The 14,031-nt window shown below is 45.8% G+C and overlaps 1 protein-coding gene across 5 annotated transcripts in view; it reads right to left on the reverse strand.

Annotated features, from left to right (window-relative positions):
* Positions 1–12,115, reverse strand: part of NRG2 (neuregulin 2) — a 185,235-nt gene extending 173,120 nt beyond the window's left edge. For all 5 annotated transcript variants that reach the window (XM_030319541.1, XM_030319533.1, XM_030319506.1 and 2 more), the window contains exon 1: positions 11,368–12,115. In XM_030319541.1, coding sequence (XP_030175401.1) covers positions 11,368–12,115 — 748 coding nt within the window. The remainder of the gene's footprint in view (positions 1–11,367) is intronic.
* Positions 12,116–14,031: the final 1,916 nt, after the last annotated feature.

Below are 14,031 nucleotides of genomic sequence, written 5' to 3' on the forward strand. Positions count from 1 at the left end.
AGAGGCCCTGAGGCTGTGATACCACACAGAAGAATCTAGGAGCCCATGTTCAGTGTGGGCCAAGTAGAAGTGGGGCGGGGGGATGGCAGTGGGAACTGGCAGAGTTGAAAACAATATTCCCAGGGGAACTAGTCTCAGCTCCAGCTCCCATTTGCCCTCTCAGTTAGATGAGAGCATAACACGCACAGCAGAAACCTACTCAGATAATTTGCATAATGAGAAACAAAGACAGGAAGCCCCTCCCAATCTGGGGGCCCTCCATGTGCCTCCTTCAACCTACAAGTTAGATTCTTTCCCATTGGCAAGAAGTTTCTCTCAGAGGTGGTAATGTTTTGCTTGGGCCACAGCATGACTACCTGGCTCCACATCCTAGGTTCTTCTCACTATTGGCCTGAATCATTTGGGCCGAGCCCTGGGAGTGCCATCTTCAAGGATGACTGTCAGTACTTGGCCAAGACACTTTAACATACACGTTACTAGGAGGCCCCATGCGTGTCACTAGCCTTTTTGGAAAAAGCATTCCCTTTTGAAAATGACACTTGCAAGTATGGGAGAGGCTTTCTTGGAAAAACCCCATGTTTTGTCCAAAAGAACAGGACCTGAAACTCCATCAGATTTGTCATATGTGATTCCTCCCTCACCGGTCCCTATCCCAGGCCTTGTTCATTATCTTCTCATTGGGCCCATCAGTCCTAACGTCCAAGAAAGCATTGGAAAGTTTGCACTAGAAATTTCTGGCAACTTCTCTGGTTCTTGGGAATGGGGGCTGAGGAGTGGCACTTACAATGATGACAAAAGCAGGTGTGACAGCAGACCCAAGCAAGGAGCACCAAGGGCTCTCAGAAGCAAGGAGCACCAACAAGTTCTCAGAAATGAACCCACATGAATGACTACGAAAAGGAAACCAACTAAGGGGAAGCTGCCTTTGGAAGCCCCAGTGTCCTTTGAAAGAAGCTCTTCCCTTGTGGGCTTTAGTTTCACTCTGTGACAATTGGATCATGTTGTGGGCTGAGACTTGTTTCTTCCTTTTTAAAAATTCGTCTTTTTATTATTTTCCCTCTGAAATCCAATCAACCAATGACAATACTGGGAAAGTTGCACTGGATACAGCCTTGCTATTCTTTTTCTCATTCCGTGATAGGAAGTGAGACATGACAGAGCTCCTTAATTTATCTGTTCCATCCTGACTGGTAAATAAACTCTCCTCTCTGAAGCCAAACTTATTCCAAAAGAGAGTCATCAATCAGGCAGTGCTTGTGATATTCATCACTGGCCTAAGCAACTGTGGTGAGGCACTCTGCTGAGATTATACTTATGGCCACAGGTACCAGTGGGAGGGATTGACTTGAGGAAGCCGCGTGCCATAGCCCTGTGCAAAGTGATGACTAGTGATCCTTAGGCACTCTGAGCTAGAAGAGAAAAACCCTCTTGAGACCCACCCCCAACCCCCCGCCCAAAACATCAGCCAAGCAGATGTGGAAAAAAATGCCTCATTTCAAGGAAATGGTAAAGGATGAACCTGCCAGCAGGGCTCCTGGGTGGCTCAGTCGGTTGAGTGTCTGACTTTGGCTCAGTTCATGATCTCATGGTTGGTGAGTTTGAGCCCCACATTGGGCTCTGTGCTGACAGTGCAGACAGAGCCTGCTTGGGATCCTCTGTCTCCCTCTCTCTGCCCCTTCCCTGCTCATGCTCGCGCTCACGCGCACTCTCTCTCTGTCTCAAGCTAAATAAATAAACTGGAAAAAAAAAAAAAAAAGGATGAACATGCCAAAGACAGACATGAAGAAACACTGAGTTTCCCCTCCCTGACCTTTTAGCAAACAACTGTGATCTAAGAACCAGTCCTAGCCTTCAGAAGCCCTCAAGCTGCCTACTAGGCAGAGAGGTACAACAACTTGTAATTTGTGGTCTCTGCTTACTACAGATGACACCTGGTCATGCCTCTTACTTCTTAAAATATTCAGCCTGAAGCATGAACACGTCAAAGTAACTGAGTGCAACTGGACATTCCAGTGAGAAACCCAAGTGGGGAACTTCCTAAAAAGTCATATGGCAAGTGAAACTGGAGAATTTTTTTGCAGAATGCCAAGTAACCAAAAGACAGAAAGGAAACACAAGCCAAAATATTAACACGTGTGAGGAAAACCACCTAGTCATAATTCTAAAACTCAAGCAAAGAGAATTACCTGCAAGAAAATGAAGATGCTATAGATTACAAAGGGGAAGAAAAGTGAACAGAAATATAACTGAGAACCCAATTCTGCCCTTTATCAAAATGTCTGAAAATACTTTCTATGATTGGTCTAGTCTGAGTTGTCATTTGAAGAACCTTGAAATTTGTCTAGGGCAAAAGTGGCCAGTAGAGAAAGCAAAAAGGATCCACTCACTCCCTTCTTTCTTGGCAATAGCCATTAATCAAATATTTGTCGTATGTTAACTTACTTCCCCTGAAGATTTTACAATCAGGTGAAGTAGATAAGATACTGACCCATCAAAAGGTAATTAACAATGCATGGCATTAAATGATACGTGTCATATGCATGGTACAGGTCATAAATACTAAAACTCTAAGAAAATAATAAGGAATACTTGAGGTTGGGGATGTGTGGTCAGCCCAGGATCTGAGGGTTAATAATAGCCAAAAAATATTTAGAGGAAGAAGGCAAGGTGAGGAATCTTTGTCCTACAAACATTTAAGGATCTACGATTCATACTTTCATCAGGTTCCGCACGTTAATCAATTATGGAAAATTAAACCCCCAAAACTCCAAAAATGCCCCCTGTTACATGACCACACCTGGGCAGCCCCTAGATCCACACCAACTCAGTGCAGAAACAAGGAAAGACAGAATATGAATAGTGTAGTGTGAAAGCATCCCCAATGCTGGAAGCCCCCAAATTAAAGCAGGATGAGTCAGGGATCTGCTCTTTTGGGGCGGGGGAAAAAAGAAAAGACACTGTCAGCCATTTTCCAGGGACTTTCAGCAGCTCCTCCTAATAACAGCTAAAACCAGTGATAGTCAAAGAGCAGGCCTTGCAGGACTCCAGAACGTGGCCCCCACAAGCATGTTGAGATTTTGAAATGCACATTTTGGAGTATGGATCTTAGTCATAGCCATCCTATTTGTGAAACAGAGAAAAGCAGTATCTATCTGTGGGCTTCTCAGAATATTGATCAACAGAGAGCCATGGATACATCAAGACTGATAGCCTTGTTGGGACCTCCATAGAACCAGCATGAACTTCCCTACAGAGAGACCACACACATAATCCCTACTCTTCTCATCACCTAAAGCAGCCCTACCCAGTGACTCTGTATTGAGATAAATAGGGACATGTGGGTTAAAAATACAGTGGTTGGTGAAAATCTCCCCCTTGCCTGCCTGCAGTCTGCTTCTAGAACTTAAAATTTTCACTTATTAGTTGTCCTGCTCACATTGATCTCATAAGATTTAGTTAATAATTAATATTTTTTAACATTTATTATTGGGTGCTGTGCTAATCATTCTACACATATTATCTCATTTAATACAGCTATCCTATTAAGTGCTATCACTATCCCCATTTTATAGGAAAGTAATTTGCCCAACATCACTGAGTTCGAAAATGTAGAAGACGGTTTCCAAACCCAGGTCTGTTTGGCTATAAAGCCCAAATTCTTAGTCATTATACCATACTTGGTAGAATTTTTATTTTTTTAAAGGAAGGGCATCTATGAAAAACTTTCAGCTGGGGCGCCTGGGTGGCGCAGTCGGTTAAGCGTCCGACTTCAGCCAGGTCACGATCTCACGGTCCGTGAGTTCGAGCCCCGCGTCAGTCTCTGGGCTGATGGCTCAGAGCCTGGAGCCTGTTTCCGATTCTGTGTTTCCCTCTCTCTCTGCCCCTCCCCCGTTCATGCTCTGTCTCTCTCTGTCCCAAAAATAAATAAACGTTGAAAAAAAAAAATTAAAAAAAAAAAACTTTCAGCTAACATCATACTTAATGGTGAAGGTCTGAATGCTTTCCACCATGACTAGAACAAAGATGTTTGTTCTCACCACTTGTATTCAACATTGTCCTTGGCAGTGCTAGCCGGTGGAATAAGGAAAGAAAAAGAAATAAAGGCAAACAGGTTACAAAGTAAAAAGTAAAACTGTCTTTTCTTCACTGACAACATAGTCATGTACACAGAGAAAACTCCTTAAGAAGTCTACCCAAAAAAGTTACTAGGAATAATAAGTGAATAATAAGGAATAATAAGGTCACAGGATACAAAGTCAAGATTTAAAAAATTATCATCCTGTATGCTAGCAATTAATAACTGGAAAACAAAATTAAACAAAAATACCCTTCACAGTAGCATCCAGAAAACCTGAAATACTTAGGGATAAATTTAACAAAATACGTGCAAGACCCATTCACCGACGACCACAAAACATTACTGAACTGCTCTTAACGTTCAAATACTACTTGCGTGATTGCAAATAAAGTCTTCAGCCTAGCATTCAAAACAGGTGAAAATGTGACCCTCATCTACCTCTCCAGACCCTTTCTCCCGTTCTCCTTTCCATTCTGGTTATTTCGCATACTACAAATATGCCCCTCCGCTGAAGAGAATGGTGGCTCTCTCTGCATGAAATCCATGTAGTCAATCAATTGGTCTCTATCTCTAAACCACCCCTACCTCAACTATCCCTGGCTGTTAGAATCCCATCTCAAACTACTTCTCCAAGAAACTTTCTTTAATCCTCTAACTGAATATGATCTTCTTTTCCTCTAAGATGCTTCCCCTGCTCCCAAAAGCACTACGCTGGTATCTTACGGCATTTATCATATTCTGGATTGAACTGCTGCTCTTTGTACTTCCAGACTGTAAACTCCTTGATGACAGGAACTGTGTCTGATATAACTACCCAGAAAGTACCTAGTTCTTTACACAGAGCACACCTATAAGTATTTGTTGAAGCAAGCATTCGAAAGATGGAATTGAAACCAAGCTCTCTTAGTAATACAACCTCAGGAATACCAAAATGCATCACTGTCACAATCGAATTAATGATGTCCTGACTGTCCCGGGGACTGAACCAGGTATTTAGTCATGTGGTGACTTTCCTCTCACTCAGTTCTGAGGAATGCGAGCTCAGTTTGTCTTCTGTTAGTCGGACCAATAGCAAGATCAAGACCAAGTAAAACATCCTAGCCTAGAGGACAAAGACAGATCCTCAGTCTGAATAAACAGATCAGTGAGGGAAAAGAGGAGGGGGAAGCCGATGTCATCAGCACAAGGCAGGAAATCTATGAAGACAAAAGAGAAGCACTAAAGATTCTGTTTCTGAAAAAAGGATAAAAAGCGACCTGAACGTCACATCTTGGGGGGCTGTGTTGCTGTAGTATACGAAAGTCTCTAGGATACCTGTGCCTCTGCCACTCTGGACACATCTGCAAGGGTAAATGGACTATTAACTGCCTCCAGACCACCCCAGGAGGCAAGCAACATGGCCAGGTCCTGAGCAGAGGCACAGGGAGGAGCTAACAGGCTCTGTCCCAGAGAAGGTCCCTGGAGAGGTAACTTGGCTCTCACTGCAAGTACAGAGTGGGAAGGGAATGTTACTGTACAATGGAGCTCATATACCACACTTGGCCAGAGGCAACTCGCCAGAGAAAGAAGGCTCCTTAACTGAGCCTCATTTATAATTATCAAAAAACATCACAGCTGATTAATAGCAAATGCTCTTACTCAACATGAATCTCTGTCTTTTGACCCCAGATTGGCAAGAGCTCCAAGCTCTTTGCCTGAGTACAGCATGTCCTCTTTCAAGTCATCCTGATGCCTTTTAGTCACCCTCCGGGCTCCTACAGTTGCCATAGCCTAACATGGAGCTCTACTTCACAAAGATTTACCTGTGTGCACTGATGTTTTTAAAGGATACTAATTTCACAGACTTGTCATAATTTAGCACTTCCACCGGTTAATTCACTTACTTTCCCCAGTTTTCTAACGTGTTGCCTATATCATCTCTTGAAATTCATAAACTGACTTTATTTATAAGAGCTAATTCCAATAAGTGAGTAGGAGGGGAAGATTAATTCACTAGAAACAAGACAAAAATCCCCATTTCACATACCTTTGAAAATCTGGGGGGAGGTTTTTACTTTTGGTTCAAATTATACTGCCACCGCTTCAGACCTTGGAAAGAAAGACCCCAGAACAAGTTGTTGAAGACTGCACAGGGGAAACTTCATTGATATTAACATTCCTTTTCCAAATCAGTGTGCGGAATTACCAAATGCCACTAAGCCAGAAGGACTGAGGGTTAAAAACTTCCACTGTTGGATTTCCATATTTGTTTTTTGCTTACGTATTCGAGTGGCGATTCCCCGATGCTCTGAAATCTCAACACTACATTCAAATTGGTTATCTTAAACGTACTTCAAAATAGTATTCAAGTGGCTAGTCCTAGAATTTACCAATTGTACAGGAATACAGTCAAAATCAAACTCTTCATCAACAGCTGAAGTCTTCGACTTGGCTTCTAAATGAAAATCAAAGCAATCATGCACTGTAGAGTTTTCTCTTTCCACATATGGAATCATGTGATTTCTCACACGGATTCTGTTGTGAGATTATCAAGAGTGTGAAACAGTAGGAATTGCTGTACCGGCAGAGCTATGGCCCTAAAGCTCAGTGGCAAATCTTTGCATCTCTCCTTTGAGCGTCCCAATTAAGATTCATCACAAAATTCACTGTCACAGAAAACTTCTTAAAGGCAAAGTATCTGGAAAACAATTTGGGATTTTCATTCCTGACCCAAGGGTTATATTTGCGAGGTAGGGTGGTGAATATATATATATATATATATATATATATATATATATATATATCTTGGGAAGAAGTTCCCATAATACTGACTCACTGGCAAAATTAACATTCTCCATCTTTTAAGAGAAAAACATGGCTTCTTTGACAAACATTTTACTTTTAGAGAAGTACACATTTCAAGAATTTGTCATTTTTCAATTGCCTTAGGAACAGGTAGCTTAGAGGGAGACTTTTCACCACGTATTTTTTTTTTTTTTAAAGCCCAACATGGGCCTTGAACTCACAATCCTGAGATCAAGACCTGAGCTGAGATTAAGCATCAGACACCAAGCACCCCATTCACCATATATTTGTATGTACTTTCTGGAATAAGGCGTATAAATATTTTACATACTCAAAAAGCTAAATACAATTTTATAAGGAAAAAAGCTATTGATGCACTCACTATTAGGAAATAAAATGAAAATGTCCTAGATAATAAAAGACGGTAAAGAGGATTGGAACCAAGAAGTGAGTCACCTAGTTAGTTAATCCGCCACCCTCTCTAGTTCCCAAGATATTTGTTAACTCAAACTGTTAGTTGTTTTATTTTAGTTGTTTTATTTTCATTTAAACATGAGGGTGAGGGAGTGGTAATCTATTCTCCAAAAAGAAAAAAAAAGAGGGTCCTCTCCAGCAAGACCTTTATTCTTGACACTGCTCAAATCCCATTAACACTAATCAGCACAGTGATTAAGCACATTGTGGTTAAGTACTCTAGTTGATAACTACTCCTTTGGAAAAAAGGTTCCCATAGCGACAGGTAAAGGCTATCATCAAATTCAGCTTTTGAGACTTGGTGTCACAGATCAGAGTTAAGATTGTTTTAGTATTAATCTGGAGGCTTGCTTTTTTAACTTCACTTGACTTCATTCATTCAAAAGACCCTCAGGAGAGTCCCTCTATAAACCAGCACAGTACCAACATCAGGGACCAGGAGAGGTAGGAGAAGGACCTCAAAGATAAAATATGATTCCCACTGCCAAGAATTAAAATCTGCTATGGAAAGCAGCCACTGAAAGAACGAATGACTTTATGATAGTAATGCTACCCCTAAATCTATAACCAAGCCTTGTCCTTACCACCATGGATGGTCAGTTTCTAGTCTAGTTTCACTTTCCCATCTTCAAGCTGCAGCACAGCTGGGTTTCCAGCTGGCTGGGGAAGAAAAGATTCTTTAAATAAACAGCATTTTAAAAATATGCAGTCACTTTTGCTTTACCAAATTTTGTGAACCACCTTCCCCTAACATGTGAATCTGGATGTCAAATTAATTAAAAACTATTTGAATGAATGTAAAGTGCTCCAGGAATACACCTTTTCCATCTTTAACAACAAAGAACACTATACATTGGAAGAAAACTGCAAGTCAGAAAGTTCCAAAGGAAGAATGATCTGGTTTTTTTTGTTTTTTTTGTTTTTTTTTTTTTTTTGGTAACACATCGGCTGTGTCTATTCAACAAGGAAACAGCTTAAAAGCATATACATAGGAAAACAACAAGATAGGGTGTGATTATACCAAAATATATGCAACCATTGTTTAAAATGCAGGCCTGTTTGCAGAACAGGATGCCTTGTACAGAGTTGCTAATCTCTGAGACTTCTTTCTAACTCTTTTTCATCTCCTTTCCACAGAAGGCATAGAAAACACCTCATGTATGCAATCTTAGAAATGCAAAGATTGTACTCAACTCTTTACCACCAGAGGTAGTAATTTTGGATGAATGATACACATGAGATCTATAAAAATACCCCTCTGACACATACTGTTATTGCAGCCAGATTTCACATGCTTCAAATCGATATTCTACAGTTGCGGTGAAATTAGCCATTATGAGGACCTTCTAGAAAGGGTCCAGTATGACCCCTCACTGATGCTACTGAGACATTTGCTAACTTTTAAGCTCAGTATCACTCTATATGGTATATTATCCCAAAGTCCTGGCCCACCAAAACACACCTTTCTAGATGATCTCCCCAGGAACCATACCTCTCTGAATCCAGACACATTCAGAGCTGGAACTGGCTAAACAAAGTAACAATTCAACCACAGTTGCTCAATATAACGGCCATGATGACAGTTTCTGAGTGCCAGTTTCCCTATTTTGCAATGGGCATATCTGCTCCAAGGAGAAAATGTTCCCAATGACCCTGTGGCCTAGAGGGCTTTCTTTAGAGACAGAAAACAGAAAATGAATTTGTTAGTTATTTCCTGCTGAACACAAGGAAGGTGTTGTGGTTAGTTAGGATGATTTTGTTTCCTTATTTAATATACCATCACCAGTGCATGCTTTCTGCTTTCTTTAACCCCGTAGTCGAAAATAGGAAAATGTAGTCTATGCTCTTCTGCCACACGATCACCAGTTCCACAAGTTTCCTCTCGAAAATATGTCCTTTAATTTCTAATCCCCTTGTATAAAGCCCCCCTCCTGAACTGACCCAGATCTATATGTTATCAACTCAAAGCAAAAATATTTGCATTTCTGAAGTGTTTACTTCCATGCTCATTCCTGCTCCTTGATAATTTGCAGTGTGGGAGAGCCTTCTCCTTAGCACGGATTGCAGTATCTTCTGGGCACTATACTACCCATGCCATTTCAATCATATGAGGCGATCATAAGCTCAAAGCAGACAACATTTCTGACCTCCAAATCCTTCCTGATCACACATTCAACTATTAAACTATTAAACTCTCACTAAAACGAACAAGGCATAATTGTCAGGAGGGAAGGAGTAAAGGAGGAGGAGGAAGACAGGGGATTACCTGACAATCACCATTGGGTCTCAGTGGACCAGACTAGGGATTATGTGGTGATGTGCCCTGTGCATATTCAGGAGCAACTCACCGAAAACCAAAACAGAAGCTGTCCTTGGACAAGGTTCAATAAATGTTTTTACTATCTCTTTCCCACTGCACAATACAGATCCACAGCTCCCCACGGGGTCTCAGATAAAATACTTAACAATAAAAAATTAGACATTCTTAACTGGTCTCAACTTGTCATCATAAAACATTTAAGACATTAAAGAGCAGTCAACAATATTCCTCAGAACAATGTCAGAGAGAGAAACTGCTGTTACCACCAAAGTTTTTCCCTCCTTATTAAGATACTTCAAGATTCTTCTGATCAAAGTGATCACTGTTCAACATAATGCCTAGATATACTACCACCACTAAATTAAAATTTGTCTCCTGAAGGACGGCGGCGGGGGGGGGGGGGGTTGGTAAGAGGAGGAAAGCTTCCAAAAGTCAAAGGCATTGATCTAGAAAGGTAAGGGCAGCAAAACCTCCTATGAGCTGTTACACATTCTTTGCTTCTCAAAGCCTATCTAGAACCAATTGGTAAACTGGTAAACAAGCCAACTTCGATGGCCATCCAGGACATCTGTCACAATTCAGTGATTACACAGCTCAGAGTCACACAGCAAGCACCAAATTCAGCCTTACTTGGGACAAAATGAAACCCCAATATGAATAAGCACAAGATAAGCTAACACCAAATACTCCAGTATGGGGCCGATTTGGTTTGAAATACCTTACTGAGAAGTATTGGGTGCAGGGATAAGAAACAAAAGCTCTTAAACTGATATTTCTTTGACTTTTGTCATGGGATACCTCCACTCCCACCTACAGAGACCTACAGATTTCAGTGTTTTGTTTCCAGTCACCTGCGTTCCTGTGCAGCGCCCAAAACCATGAAGATGAGAGACGCAGTCAACACATCCTGCCAGTAAGATGTCAGAGCTTGAACTTACAGCATTCAGCAGAAGTAAGTTACTCTCTTTCACTGTCATCACCATCAACAGACCTAGTGAAATCTCCCAGAAACAGCCAAGAGAGGTGTCTGCTCGATGGTCCTGGACGTTAAGAGAAAGCATGCTAACTGCTTAGCAAAGACGGGCAATCACAATGGAGAAAACACCCGAGCCACATGGAGGACGGAAAACAGTAGCATAAAAAGTCCAACTCTGTCTGCGCCAGCGGTGTGGATGAGCAGAACCCGGAGCCCAGGAGAGGAAGGAGGGGGCGGGGGCCATCATTCCCTAGGAGAACTTGTAAGCGGAGGCCTTCACAAGCTGGGAGTCTGCCCGGCTGCTCCTGCAGACCCTCTCCAGCCTGAGCAAGGCAGGCCCATGGGAGCAGAGCGGGCAAGGCCTCCGAGGGTCACTCCTGACTCACTGAGCCTCGGGCCAGCACCGCCCGGACTTCTCCGTTTTTCCTGCCGCTACTGGGCTATGATGGCAGCTTTCCAGCTCCACTTGCCATACATCAGCCGCAGATCGCTGCTGGCACAGGCCAGCGCCTTCCCCCGCCCCCCACCCCTGGCACACTTTAAGCCCGATCCTCCTTCTCCCCAACCCCAACCCCCTCACCCACCCGTGCCAGGCGCCCTGCCCAGGGGCGGCCCCACCCCCCAGCAGCCCGCCGCTGCCAGGCCTGGGCACCTGCAGCACCTCTCCGCCCCACCCCCATTCTCTACCACCTCTCCCCTCCCCCCTTTCTCTAGCAGAGGGAGGGGGCGACTCACCGCAGTCAGTGCACAGGATCTTGCCCACCTCTTTCTTGAGGTTTTTGCCGTTGGTGTCGATGGGGGCAAAGGCCGTCTTAAACACTAAGGGCTGCTCCGTGGGCTCCAGGAAAAAGATGTAGCGCTGGTTCCTTTCGAGCGGCGCACAGGAGCCCACGCTGATCACCTGCTCGCGCTGCAGACCCCCGCTCCGGAGCGGCCACTTGTCCAGCACCTTTACCAGCGCCACCCGACCCGAGGCGGGCGGCTCTCGGGTGCTGTTGGAGCTGGAGCCGCCGGCCGGGGCTAACCCCTGTACCTTGCCCTCCACCACCACGGGTGCCTTATACGCCTGGTCCTGCACCGACTTGAGGCTAGGCGAGTAGCAGGCGAGCGACACACCGAAGAGCAGCATGGAGAAGCCGGGGGCCGGGTCGCGCCTCATGCCGCCGGCGGCTGCGGCTCGAGAGCGGGCGGCGGCTCTCCGGGCTGCGGGGCTGCGGGGCTGCGGCTGTTGCGGCGGCCGCGGCTCTGGGGGCGCAGCGGGACGGGAGATGCTGCTGTTGCTGCTGCTGCTGCTCCTGCTGCTGCTCTCGCTGCTGCTGCTGCTGCTGCTGCTGCTGCTGCTGCTGCTCCTCTCGCTGCTGCCGCTGCTGCTGCCGCTGCTGCTGCTGCTGCTGCTGCCGCTGCTGCTGCTGTCGCTGTAGCTGCTGCACCGAGCCTTCTCCAGTGGCGGCGGCGGCAGCGCTGAGCAGCAAACCTGCCGCATCTGGCCAGGCCATTTGGGGGGCTCCGCCGCTCCGCCGCCGCCGCCTTGGGAGGGGAAACAGAGCCCGCTAGAAAACCGGAAACAGCGTAACGTTAGCGCCTCGTAGCCCTCCACCGGCAGCCCGGGGAGGCGGCCCAGCTAGGGCAGGGGGCAGGCGGCAAGCGGGCCGCGATGCGCAGCGCGGAGCCGCGCGGCGCTCCCACCCTGCGCGCCAGGACCTGGAGGAGGATGCGGAGAATAGGACGCCCGCCCACTTGCTCTCTCGCGCCCCCTCTACCCCCGGACCGAGTGAGGAGCGCGGCTTCTGCAGGGGAAGCTTGGGACTGCACTGCCTTAGCGCCGGGCTTCGGGGCCCGCAGGGGCGCGGGAGGAATCGCGCTACCTTAGCTCTTGGGATTTATGGGCAGGACAGTAGGGCAGTGTGTGACGAGAGGACGGAGTAGAGATAAGGGATTCTGGCACCGTCCTATGAAAGTGGGAGTGGGACACAGGGTGTGCCCCTGCCTTTTGGCCATCAGCTGGAGCAGCCAGGGAGATTTCCACGCGAGGTGTGGCGGGCCAGCCCTCCACCTCCTGGGTTGTCCCCTTCCTTGGCAGGACCCTAGAGGCCGGCCCCTAGTCGACCCCACGTGTTCGGCCCTGCCAACACCTAGTGAGCTCTAGAAGTATGAATTGAGGTGGGGAAGGATTCCAGTCCCATCATTTTTGGAAAGCGTTAGGGCTACGTGGAGTCTTGTCTCGGCATCGAGGACACCTAACGCCACCAGGGTGGTGGCTGGGAGTGGGTCCATTCCCAAGACTCTGGGCTTTCTGCAGCTGCTAGACAGGGCCAGGCATTGCACAACCTCATCGTCTTTTAAAAAGCTGTTCCCTAAGGGAGGTAGGGGTCTTCTCGGGAGCCAGCTTGAGAGCCAGAGCCTGTCAGGGCCAGAGGCTGGCTGCTCCATAGGAAAAGGTTTCTTTGTAGAAGTCTGATGCTTGCAAGAGGCAGAAGGGTTTGGTCCACTGGAGCCGGCATCTGATTTAAAAAAGCAAATCCACGATCCATTCTCCTCCTATCAATAAGGATCTAGTTTTCAATACCCAGCTTATTCTTATATCCTTGAAGGATGTGGAACTCAGGAATTCTACTCAGGTCTTAGAGAATTTTACCCCTGCCTGGGCCCCGCAGGAAGCCAGCCCAGGGATGTCTGGCTTAGGCTTGGACGGCTATTCTGGAAAGGAAGGATGGAGCTAAACCTTTCCTAGCTGTCGAAGAGACACCTCAAACTTAACATATCCAAAGCCAACAGTGTTATTTCTCCCACCCCACTCCAAACTCGCTATAGTTGTCAATGGCAGTATTTTATACTTGGCCACCTGGTCCCTTCAAATAAGTCCCATGGTCTCCCCTTATTTTCCCTCATCCAATCAATCACCAAGTCCTTCTGCTCTACCTTTTAAAAAATCTCCAGTGTATCCTCTCCAGCCCTGCTGTGAATGCCTGAGGTCCAAGTGCTCATCATCTCTCACCTCGGCTACCGCCACACTTCCTAACTAGTCTCTGCACCCTTTGCCCCATCGCCCTCCTCCAGTGCTACCACCGTCAGAGTCACCCTTCTAAAGATGAAATGTAGATATGAGTTGGCCATGCCACTGCTCGGAGGAATCAAGTCCACAGACTCTTCAGCATGACTCTTCATGGGCTCCCTCTACCTAACCAGCTCCATACGCTGGGAGCCAACCCACCACCCCAGGAATCCTCAGCACAGCATGCTGTTTCTTGCTGTGCTTCCACAGATAATGTCTCTTGTGTCCAGAAGCCTTACCTCAACCTTGTCCATCTGGGAAAGCTATTCTTTCCCCAAGGCCCAGCTCAGCATTATACCTCATCTCTCCCTTCCTCACATCTATCTCCATCCCCAGAACCATACACA

The sequence above is a fragment of the Lynx canadensis genome, chromosome A1 (genome assembly GCF_007474595.2).
Source record: "Lynx canadensis isolate LIC74 chromosome A1, mLynCan4.pri.v2, whole genome shotgun sequence".
Classification (NCBI taxonomy): domain Eukaryota; kingdom Metazoa; phylum Chordata; class Mammalia; order Carnivora; family Felidae; genus Lynx; species Lynx canadensis.